Source organism: Benincasa hispida, chromosome 8, assembly GCF_027475165.1.
Source record: "Benincasa hispida cultivar pf3 chromosome 8, pf3_genome.v1.1, whole genome shotgun sequence".
Classification (NCBI taxonomy): Eukaryota; Viridiplantae; Streptophyta; class Magnoliopsida; order Cucurbitales; family Cucurbitaceae; genus Benincasa; species Benincasa hispida.
This window is the reverse complement of record NC_143485.1, coordinates 16,919,211-16,931,293: the sequence shown is the minus strand read 5'-3', so window position 1 is coordinate 16,931,293 and position 12,083 is coordinate 16,919,211. Positions and strand designations below refer to the sequence as shown.

General features: G+C 32.0%; 1 protein-coding gene and 1 long non-coding RNA gene across 4 annotated transcripts; one reads left to right on the top strand and one right to left on the bottom strand.

The window, feature by feature from the left end:
• Window positions 1-2,706: 2,706 nt before the first annotated feature.
• On the bottom strand, window positions 2,707-4,187 carry LOC120083039 (uncharacterized). Its single transcript, XR_005483358.2, has 3 exons — window positions 3,927-4,187; window positions 3,631-3,698; window positions 2,707-3,325 (listed from the first exon to the last, which is right to left on the bottom strand). It is a non-coding gene; the product is annotated as an uncharacterized LOC120083039 (long non-coding RNA).
• On the top strand, window positions 3,951-10,022 carry LOC120083038 (potassium transporter 1). 3 transcript variants are annotated; one of them, XM_039038538.2, is made up of 10 exons: window positions 3,951-4,163; window positions 5,187-5,239; window positions 6,508-6,751; window positions 7,278-7,523; window positions 7,729-7,779; window positions 7,866-8,126; window positions 8,216-8,268; window positions 8,362-8,476; window positions 8,560-8,814; window positions 8,903-10,022. In XM_039038538.2, the coding sequence occupies exons 2-10, from the start codon at window positions 5,189-5,191 to the stop codon at window positions 9,898-9,900; spliced, it is 2,274 nt and encodes a 757-aa protein (XP_038894466.2). In that variant the 5' UTR covers window positions 3,951-4,163; window positions 5,187-5,188; the 3' UTR covers window positions 9,901-10,022. The 3 variants fall into 3 exon arrangements, with proteins under 3 accessions (XP_038894466.2, XP_038894465.2, XP_038894469.2); XM_039038537.2 differs by lacking the exon at window positions 3,951-4,163 and having other exon boundaries at window positions 4,994-5,239; XM_039038541.2 differs by lacking the exon at window positions 3,951-4,163 and having other exon boundaries at window positions 5,121-5,239; window positions 7,382-7,523.
• The last annotated feature ends 2,061 nt before the right edge of the window (window positions 10,023-12,083 follow it).

Genomic DNA, 12,083 nt, shown 5'->3' with positions numbered 1-12,083 from the left:
CAATCATAGTACTTTTAAGGCTAATTATAAAGTGTATAACAACTTTTTAATAGATATATCAAAATTTAACGGTGATAGACTCTATTAGATTCCTTTAGCAATATAGTCTATCACCAATAAACTTCGAAAATTAGATCTAAATTTTACTATATTTACAAATTCTTTTTTATTTCTTTTGTATTGTGTTATATATGCTAATACTTTTGGCATAATTGTTATAGCTGCGACAATTCTTTTTAAAACAAATATAAGTTTTTTTGTTTTTTTGTTTTGTTTTGTTTTGTTTTTTTTTTTTTACCATCTAATAAATAATAGTGCTTTGGTTTCTCCATCATAAAAGAAAACCACTCATCTTAATTAGAGAGTCGAAAATACTCTAGCCAATTTGAACCTAATTTAGTAGTTAAATTGTCTAAAAAAAAATAAAAGTTTAATAGTTAAGGTTCCATTTGGTAATCATTTATTTTTTTGTTCTTGTTTTTTAAAATTAAGTCTATTTCATTTATATTTCTTATAACGATTTACATTTTTCTTAAGTACAATAGTTGAATTTTTAACTAAATTCCAAAAACAAAAACAACTTTTTGAAAACAACTTTTTATAGTTCTCAAAATTTGGCTTTCTTTTTTAAACTATTGGTGAAAAGTAGATAACAAAAAAAAAAAAAAAAAAAAAGAAATTTGGAGGTGGAAGTAGTATCATAGGCTTAATTTTCAAAAACAAAAAACAAGATGGTTACCAAACTGGACTTAAATATTTCTAATTCTCACAGTTGTAGACTATAATTCTTTTATTTTATTTTTTAAAATTCTTTTAAAGAAAAAAAAAACTTTGTCCATAATAAAATACCTAAAAGATTCGAGTTTCAACAACCCTCTTTAAGCCATTGTCTGCTCTTTTTTATTAATTTACATCGTCTTTCAACAATTTTCTTTATATAAATGAAAATTCGAACATAAATGTGGTATTGAAAGAAACACACGTCTTTGTCTTCAACTGTCTCAAGATATTCTTTAGTTCATCCCTGAGCTTTTTTGACTTTTGATTGTGTTAAAAAGTTCCCAAACTTCAAATTTTGTGTCCAGTCTATTCAATTAACATTCTTTTTTAAAAAAAACAATTGATTATAACTATACATCTATTAGATATAAAATTAAAATTTATGTAAGGTAGATACGTGAATTTGTAAAAATTATCGAAGAAGTCAATGAACCATTAAATAATTTATTTTAGAGATCTATTGGATACATTCTTAAAGTTCTAAATATTATGAATTAGTCTCCCAATCTTTTAAATATAAGAAAAATGACCTCTTTAGTCTCCTTGTGAGTGTTCAAAAGGAACCTTCTTCATCTAAGAATCTCTAAGAATAAACTAAAAAAGTTCTTCAAATAATCTGTATCATTATTTTAAATAATTAAATGACATTTTAAATTAGAAAAATAATTTAAAAAATTATCTCATCTCTTTTTTTTTTTTTTCTAATTTATAATGTCATATAATTATTACATAAAAATTACTTTAGAAGTCTCTTAAACATATTTTTTAAGAACTCAAGGACTGAAAGTAACGAAAAAGTTATATCTTGAAAATATAGAATCCAAATGCATCGATTCTTCAAAACTCAACGATTGAAAAGGTAATTTTTCCTCAATATTATATTGTATCATACCTAACATATATATTAAAAAATATTCCTAACTCAATCGGTCAAAACATGAGTAACCTTTATAATAAAAAAAGACATAGTCCCCAATTTTCACATCAATTGATTTAAATTTTAAAACTTTTTAAAAATGAAGAGACAAAAGGTAAAAAAATTTCCAAAACAAAAACCACAAAGATTTATTATGGATCAAAACCATCTTTAAAACACACATGTTTTAGTGTAGATAATGAAACTATAAAAAAGCCTAATTTGTAATTATCATTTAAGAAAAAAATTGTAATAATTCAACCAAATAAGGTGAAGATTGAGAATGCCAATCCTCTTCTCATTAGCTATTTTTTTTTTTTTTTTAATAATTTGAAAAAGCTACTTTTTCAATTGACCCACCACTAGATTACTTTTCAATGTACAAATTTGATTTTGGGACCTAAAATGTGTTTGTCATGGTGAAGTGACTGTAAGGCCATGCCTAAGCCATCCATAATAAATACACTCATTTACAATTTGCAAGTCCTTGTCTATATTTTGGAATTTCAATGTTAGTCTAGTAGTTGAAAATGCCTTTCAAATGAATATTTGTACTATTATGCTTACATTCTGCTCCAATCTCCGATCTTTGATTATTAAAATATATATACAAATATATATTATTTTGGCCCATTCTTTCATCTTAGGTTAAAATACCATTTTGATCTTTATACTTTAAATTTCATTCCGTTTCCATCCCTCTATTTTTAAATATCAAATTTTAGTTCATCATACTTTCAATAAATCTTTAAATTAGTTTTTTAGAAGCACAGCTGCAACAATTATTTGAAAAACTACCACAATTCCAAACGAAGCCTTAAACCAACGGTTTCTTTTAATGCTTAGTTTAGAACAAAGTGTAAAACCAAAAATATAATAGGACTAAAATATGATTTAATATTTCTTATGCCATACACAATAATTGAGCGGTTAATAAAAAAAATAGCAAGGAATGAAAATGATTAAATCATCAACATCACGCCAAATAAAATCATGTAAGGATAAGAATATAAAGAAAATTATAAAGCCAAATAATTTCATATAAAGATAAGAATATGAAGACAATTATAAACCCAAATAATAATATCACAAGGATAAGAATATAGTGACTAAAATTTTTCCCTTTTCTATATGATCCTATATTTGGGGCATTGAAAAGAGAGTGAATGGCTGCTGAAGCTTGGAAAAACAGAGGCATACCAGCTATGGAGGCTTCATTGATAATTGCTGCATAATATATCACATCACTTTCCTTTCCTTTTCTTTTTTTTAATGAAAAAGAAGAAGAAAAAGAAACTTCCATCTATCTTACTTGTTTGGCCCTTTCAAATTTTAATCTCTAGGAGATCGAGCTCACACCTGATAATGACCTTCATTCACAGTGTCTGCTCAATTCAAGCCTCAATATCATCAGGAGGTCTCCATTATTTAGTAGAATGAATTAAAATTATCCCACTCATCTTGAACAATCTAATCTTTAAGAACCATTAACATAACAGAATTACTCCCCAATGAGGTGGAGGAGAATCCAATTCTCAACACACCACCAGCTTGGCACTGCAAATTCATGGAGAAGAGGGAGAATTGGATGCCAATTTATGGCTTTGATTTGATGGTTTGCAGAACATCCTAATGACAGAAAGTGAACTTAAAAAAACCATGAAAGAAGAGAAGAAGCAGAAGAACAATTACAACAACTTAGAAGTAAAAGCTTGAACATGTCTGAAGGACTAAAGGGCTTAATCTACAAGTTTGGGAGATGTTATTTTCTTAAGTGGGCAAGCTGAAAATGAGTTCAATTATCAACCCCAACCACCATATCCAACACTCTCACATTCTCTCTGCTAAAACTACTGGGTTCCATTCATTCAGGCATTATCACAAACACATTATGGGCAGGAACAGAACAGCCAATTGAGAAGTCAGATTCTTACCTTCTAACAACCATATCTTTGATTGTTCCATTTCTCCCACCGTACCACGTCTTCTACCCCCAAGTACACTGCATCACAGATTGAAATTTGAAAGCAACAACAGAGAAGGATTATGCATTATTAGGTATAACATCTGTGTCAGTAATTTAGAAATCTGTTATGAAAATTTGAATGTGACCCCAGTTGGATTAAATGCTGGCTGTCAGATTGAAAGCTCCTTAGCAGTCAATCTTGTACGGAGGATAACGATAGCGAAATCTTCGGCCATGGGAGTGTAATGAAAGAAAAAGACTTACATCTGCTTCTTCTTCTTCTTCTTCATCTTCTTCTTCTTCTTCTTCTTCTTCTTCTTCTTCTTCTTCTTCTTCTTCTTCTTCTTCTTCTTCTTCTTCTTCTTCTTCTTCTTCTGTGTGGATGATTTTGATTGAATTGATTTGGGTATCCATCGTTTCAAATTGTCTTTCTCGGGATCGCTTTCTTGTAATCCAGTTTTGAAAGCTTATCGGTTCGTCTTTGCTGTTTCAACAATCATTGTAAGGGATTTTTCTTCTTCTTCCAAAAATACATTACTTATTTTGGTAAATTTCTAATAATTTGTCGCAATTTCGACAAAAATAAATAGTAACTTTTTTTTGTTTTGGCCTTCAAATTTTTATTTATTTCATGTTGGTCCCTGATCTCTTAAAACTTTCCATTTCAAGTCCTTCAATTCCGTATAAAATATCATTTAGTCCGTTTTCCTTCTGTTCTTCTCTTTTATAAGATTTAAACGTGGTATAAAATTTTTAAAAGTGGCATTAACTTTATAGTTAGTAGTTAGTAGTTACTAGCATGACTTTTTTCAATAGAGATTGAAAGTTCAATTTTCATTTATATAATTGAATTTTTATTTTTGAAATTTGGCTTGAGAATATAAATATAAATATTTATTTAATATAAACAAAAATCATAATTAAAAAAATTGTGAAGAAACATATGAAAAAAAAATTAAAGATAAACTTGTGACCAAATCAGCCTAAAAAATCGTTTTTAAATTTGATTAAAAACTTAAAGATAATACTTAGGTATATCCAAAGTATAATCCATCTTTATGCATCTCACTCTCATGATACGCATAGAAAAATAATTAAAATATTTTAAAAAAGAAGTAAGAAGAATTTATCACATGACAAATTGTAATTAGAATTTGTCTTACGATAAATTATGAGAGGACAATTTGGTAAGATACACTGAATTATTTTTAAAACTCAAATGTGATTTTAACCAGAAAAAAAGGTAGAAAAATATTTTTAAAGAAAGCTAAGAAAGGAAACATAATTTTCAAAGCTGAACCTATAATTACTTCAAATGATCTGAACTTTTTAAAAATATTTTCTAAACCCAAGCCCAAAAGAGAGAGAGAGAGTACGAACCAATTATTTATTATTGTTTGGTTGCTTGGCAATGGCAAATATTATGGTTATTTGGTTGGTTTGAAGGAGGAGGGTCATGTAGCTTAGTCACTTCCACACCATTTTTACCTCTTCTGTTTTTCTCTTTGCTCTTTCTCTCTGCAGCCATGAACAGCCCATCACAGGAAAATGTTGAAACAGAAGGCATCTCTCCAAAGGTATTCTTAAATCCCAACCTATAATTTCTTCAAAAACTCTATATGGATTCTTATTTCTGCTTTCTCCCACAGAGCTGAGAGATTTCAGTTGCTGTGTGATTCTCTTGTTTTATAGCTCTATCTCGGAACTGGGTTTCCGTTTAGGTTTGAGTGAAATGCATTTTGGTTTTACTTATTGATTTTTCTTAGACATTTAAACTTCATTTTACGTGATGTTTTGGATTCCCTGAAATTCTCTGTCAGCAAGAAATTTGGGATGAATTTTTGTTATCTGCTCCGATTAATGGAGTTTTTATGTTTGAGAATCTTGATGGAAACATGGGTTTGCTTTAAGGTTCTTGTACGCTATACCCAACTTGTTTAACTAAGCAAAACAGGGAGAAAAGAAGCTTTTGCGTTTCTTTTGATTGTGTTCTTGAGTGTTTTTGTTTTCAAAAAGTGTTTGTTTATCAAAATCAGTTCTATCTTAATGATAAAATACTTTGTTGTTTTCTGATATGATGGATGTTGATCCATCACCTTAGTCATATCCTACGTGTACAGATTTTTCAAATGATTAAAATCACTTTTTTTATAGTCAAAATCATTTTGAAACATACTTATAATCATTCAAAATTAATTTGGGTTTGAAAATCACATTCAAATTAACTTTGAATTGTTAGGGGCATCTTTTTTAGTTTATTTTGAACATGACTCGAGTGATTTTAACGATTTCAAAATCTCTCTCCAACACATCCTTAGTTACCTTTGTCAAAACATATATGTTCATGGTTTCATGAAGGAATAAACATTTTCAGTTCTTCCTTGTTTGAACAAGAATTGGAGAAGTGATTAGTGAAATGTGTGTAGAGAGAAGTAAATAAGAGATATTTTGTGTAAAGAGTAATAGGGAAAGAAAAGATAGTATCATCAAAATGTTGTTTTTGATAAAAATGAGTAATCAAAGTGTTTGAACTAAAAGCACTTGTATAAACACTTAACTCAATTGCTTCTTTCAAAAGAAATGCCATTTATAGTTTGTACTTTTTTTTAAAATACTTCTAAATTGCAGCCCTACTAAACATTTAAAAGCACTTCTTTCATTGTTATAACTTATAAGCATTCCCATACAAACTTGATGCATTTATGTTTTCAGATTCTTGATGCATTTGCATTTGGTATATTTTTTCAGATATACCCTTTCCAATTTCTTTTGAAATTTTAGGTTGGAATATTTCTGTTTATCATCATTATAGCCACCAATATGTGATTAATATGTTTCTCATCAGAATGTGAAGAATGAGTCCTACAGAAGTGTGCTTATGTTGGCTTACCAAAGTCTAGGAGTTGTTTATGGGGACCTCAGCACCTCCCCTCTCTATGTCTACAAAACTACCTTCTCTGGCAAATTGAGTCTCCATGAGAATGATGAAGAGATATATGGGGTTCTATCCTTTATCTTTTGGACATTTACACTCATTGCTCTCTTCAAATATGTTTTCATTGTCATGTCAGCCGATGATAATGGCGAAGGTAAAGTTTTTCATCTCATCCAACACAATAGATAGTGTTAAGATGATTTGATTGTTAAAAGACTTGGAAGATAGTTTCACATGTTACATCGATTAGAAGTAAGGAATATATATAGATAAAAGTAATACTTGGGTGCATTCTGTGCTACACATATATTTTTGTAGTCCATCCTAACCACAAAGTAGACAAAGTTCAAAATATTTAAAAGAAGAAGAAAGAAGAGTTTGCCACATGGCAAACTATGGTTGGACTACTGGGTAGATAACAAAAAGATAGGTGCAACCCAGGATCGTCCAAGTATTTTTCTTAAGGATAATGTTTGCAATGGTCTATGGTTCTTCACATGGGCTCAAGTCCAAATAGAAAATATTACATCAATATGGAGATATGATTCTTTGTCCTAACATTCACTTCTCTTTTGAGCTTGATTTTCTATCAAGATCTTGGAAATCTATAATTATAAAGGATTTAATAGATAGGAAGAAAGGTAAAGCTGATTATTTCACACCATTTGCTTGTGATGCAGGGGGTACATTTGCACTGTACTCTCTCCTCTGCAGGCATGCTAGATTATGCATTCTACCGAATCAAGAACCTACTGATGATAAGTTATCTGCATATGACATTAAGGGAATCTCGGAGACCAAGTCGAGTGCTGCACTAAAGTCTTTTTTTCGACTGCATCCGTCTTTTCGAAGAGGTTTTTTGTTGTTTGTTCTCTTTGGAACCTGCATGGCTATTGGTGATGGAGTGCTCACTCCTGCAATATCAGGTCAGGTCCCTTCGTTTTACCTTTACTTTTTCAATTCAGTACCTTAGATCATCTTAATATTTCAATTTGTAAAACTTTTTTTTGCCACTACTAGTTCTATGATGTTGGAATTTTAAGTGCAAAATTGCATTAGTAGCTAAGATGGCTACATAAAAACTTGCATTTTCTTATTCATGTAATGATTTATAAATATTTGTCCTTTCAGTTCTTTCAGCAGTCTCAGGTGTCAAACATAAGATTACTGGACTCCATGAGAGTAAGCTTCATCATCCCCTCTATTATTCCATTTCCATATATAACAAAAAGACTAAAACATGCAAAAATTTGTGTTTCCCTTTTCAGATTATATTGTTTTAATCTCATGCATCATCTTAGTTGGACTATTCTCCCTCCAGCATTGTGGAACGCACAAGGTTGCTTTCATGTTTGCTCCAATCATCACGGCGTGGCTTGTCAGTATTAGCGTTATCGGAATGTATAATATTATCAAATGGAACCCAAGTATATATCATGCACTCTCTCCAGTTTATATGCTGAAGTTCCTTCGAAGCACAGGCATTGAAGGTTGGATTTCATTAGGCGGAGTCGTTCTCTCGATAACAGGTACTTGTACATCTTGATTCATATGATTTCACGCTTTCTCTCGTCCCTTAAAACATCGGGAGCAAGTTGCTTATGGGATATTCTCATAGGTGTGGAGGCGATGTTTGCTGATTTAGGCCACTTCTCTTCACTTTCAATCAAGGTAACTGTAACCACTTTGGTTGAAAATAATAAGGTAAACTCATCAAGATCTTAATGTGCTTGAAAGTTAAAATCTTCCTCATTTAAATCACAGATTGCCTTCACATTTCTTGTATATCCCTCCTTGATGCTTGCTTATTTGGGTGAGGCTGCATTCCTCTCTAAGCACCATGAAGATATTCAGAGAAGCTTCTACAAAGCAATACCTGGTAAGAAGTTAGAAATACAGAGATTATATATTTACGTGTCCCTGTCTGAACATGTCATGACATTACACTATTTGTCAATGTAGAAACTGTGTTTTGGCCGGTGTTCATCGTGGCAACTTTTGCTTCTGTCGTAGGAAGTCAGGCCGTGATTTCGGCTACATTCTCCCTCGTAAACCAGTGCTGTGCTCTGAATTGTTTCCCTCATGTGAAAACTATGCACACTTCAAACCAGATATATGGGCAGATTTATATCCCAGAAGTTAATTGGATGTTAATGTGCCTTTGTTTAGCTGTGACAATTGGCTTGAGAGACACAAACATGATAGGGCATGCATATGGTACAAGTCTTAACATTTAGCATTGTCTGTGGGCTTAAATTTTCAATCACATGAGAAAGAAATCTGATCGTTTTTTATGGATTTGTAGGGCTGGCAGTCACCATTGTTATGTTTGTCTCAACTTGCTTGATGACACTTGTGATAATAATTGTTTGGAAGAAAAGGTTGATCAATGCCGTAGCGTTTTTCATGTTTTTCGGGTCAGTCGAACTACTTTACATCTCTGCATCAATCATCAAAGTTCATGAAGGCGGTTGGATCCCTCTCGTGCTTTCTACTATCTTTATGTGTTCGATGTATACATGGTACTACGGGACGATGAAGAAACATGAATATGACGACGAGAACAAAGTGTCGATGAATAGGATACTTTCTTCAGGGCCTAGCCTCGGCATAGTGCGTGTGCCCGGAATTGGACTCATATACACTAATCTGGTCGCTGGTGTTCCTGCTGTTTTTGGTCACTTTGTAACCACTTTGCCTGCATTTCATCAAGTTCTTGTATTTGTTTGTATAAAATACGTTCAAGTTCCTCATATCGACGAAGAAGATCGTTTGCTCATTACGAGGGTGGGGCCAGAAGAATGCAACATGTTTCGGTGCATTGTGCGGTACGGTTACAGGGATTTGCTACAAGAGAACTACAATTTTGAGAACAGATTGGTGTTTTCTTTAGTGCATTATGTTGAAACAGAAGATCACTTTTGGAAACCATTGACACAAGTCTCTAGAGGGTGTGAAAATTCAGAAGAACCTTGTGAATATGAACCAGTGGAGCAGGCTTTTACAAGCTCAAATATGTTGCAGTCTTCAAACAAATATCAAGCAACGGATACGGCAGTCGACGATCGGGAAAAGTCTATACATAATGAGGAAGCAATGCAGATATTGAGAGCAAAAGAATCGGGAATTACGTACATCTTTGGACATTGTTCAGTCAAGGCCAAGAAATCATCTCCCATTTTCAAGAAGTTAGCCATTGATATTGTGTATGCTTTTTTGAAACAGAATTGTAGAGAGCCTGAGGTTTTACTGAATGTGCCTCACACTTCTCTCTTGGAAGTTGGAATGGTATATTATGTATAGTTTCAACCAACAAAATAATTTTAGAAGCTTCATCTCATGTTTTTATATGAACATGTAGCTTTCTTTTATACTTTTATCTAAATAATTATCAGAAATGAAAATAATAGTTTCAAATTCTTTCATGCCCATTTGGCCTAATGTTTGAACTATCAATATTGAAGTTAGAGGTTTGATTCTCCCATTCCACAATTATATTAAAAATAAATAAATAAATAAATAAATATGCTTTCAATCCACAAATATTTTTTCGATATTTCGAATAGCTCGTATGTGTAAAGGACAGATATTGTAGTTCATATGTAAATAAAAGTAGTTAAGAAGTAAACACATCTTGAATGGCTGGACTTTGAAACGTGGAAAAAGTCCATTGGTTTGGTTTATTGTTGGGTAAGGTGTGATTTATTTTGAGTTAAGTTTGGTTAGGTAGCTTAACATATATTTGATTTATTCATTGATGAAGTTGACTTGCTATTAAGTTAATTTCAGGCAAAACAACACAAAAATCTCTTTAGGAAAGAGATGCATTTTCTTTGTTAAAGGGAAATAAGGTTTAAATATCTTCACAATGGTATGATATTCTCCTCTTTTGAGCATAAGCCTTATAGTTTTGATTTTGGTTTCACCCAAAATGTCCCATCCCATTGAAGGTAGTAATCATACCTTTATAAACTCATGCTCATCCTCTTATCTAGTCAATGTGGGACTTGGATCGGATTCCCAATAATCATCTCCTTTAATAAAGGACCACTGATTCTTCCTTCAAATAGTCATCTGATCTCCGAATTATACTTGAGCGGACTGCAAGCTCAACCATGGAGTAGTCATCCATCCAAATTACACTTGAGCACACTGCTTGTTTGAAAGCTCAACCATGGATGGATACCACCATGACTACATTTTGTGAGGCTTTCCACCTCTTTGTTCGGCAACCGAGGATTCTACCAGTATGGCTAAGTCAGAGCATGACTCTAATACCAATTTGTTATGAACTCGACAATCAAAGATGACAAAAAAAAAATGTAAGCAGTAGAGAAATAACAGATATTTATCTGGTTCACTACCACAGACAAGTGTCTATGTCGAGTTCAGTATGGAATGGTCCTGAGACCGAGCATTGTCCTCTAAGAATTAGTTTTCCAGTTCTACTAGCTATCAAAAAACTATCTCAGTTTTATTTAGGGATTTGAAAAGTGATGGTGGTATTGTAAAAATGAAAATAAAGAAAGCAATAAACATTCACAACGATCTCTAATATTTTTCTGTCATTCTCATGAACAATCTTATACTAGTCTAGCATGCTAGTTTTAGTTTAAAATTCTCTTTCTCAAGCAAAATTTAAAACCTTAAATCAATCAAATGGTGATCAGACGTTCAATTGTAAAATGCAAGCATGATAAAAAGTTAATAGAATTCAGTTAATCAAATTATTGCAAATCAATCCACAAACATTTCTGAAATCTACCTAACCCTAGAACTATGAATAAATTAGTCACTTATGTTCTTAACATCCATCAATAACATGTTATACATAAATCTAAAGAGGAAAACAAGAGAAGAAATTTAGTCATCAATCTCAATTTGTCATTGGCACCGCATCAACGTCTTCATTTCAATCTAACTTTTATCAAGTCCAACATTAAGCATTGGAATCTCTTTGAATAGCAACCCTTAGCCTTTATGGAAAGCCCACGGTGAAACTCTAATCGGTCTCCCTCAACAAATGACGAATGACTAATTAAATAGCCTAAATTTCGTCAAAGCGTCGGTACAACAATATACCATTTGGCCCCAGCGCCATGAGGCACCTCGCAACATCATGATGCTGCAGGTAAATTTCTTCAATAACGTCGAGGTTTGTTATTCCACTCCTATTAGTCCGTTTTGGTCTAAAGTCTCGATTCCTACAAGTTATACAAGTAAAACATCAACGAATGCATTTAAGAAATAAAGCTAACCAAAATATAGTCCTAAGAAAGCATTTTTTTTAATGTTTTCCATTCGCTACGAGTGTGTTAGCTACATCTACGAGAGGAGAAATAATTTATTGTTGGAGAAAACAATATTAGATCACAGATTTAAATGTGCCAGTAGAGTTAAAGAGTTTATATAGCACACTCTTCTAAACCTTAGGATCAAAATTATAAATAACATAATTACGAATACAACTTAGATTTCAAGGGTGT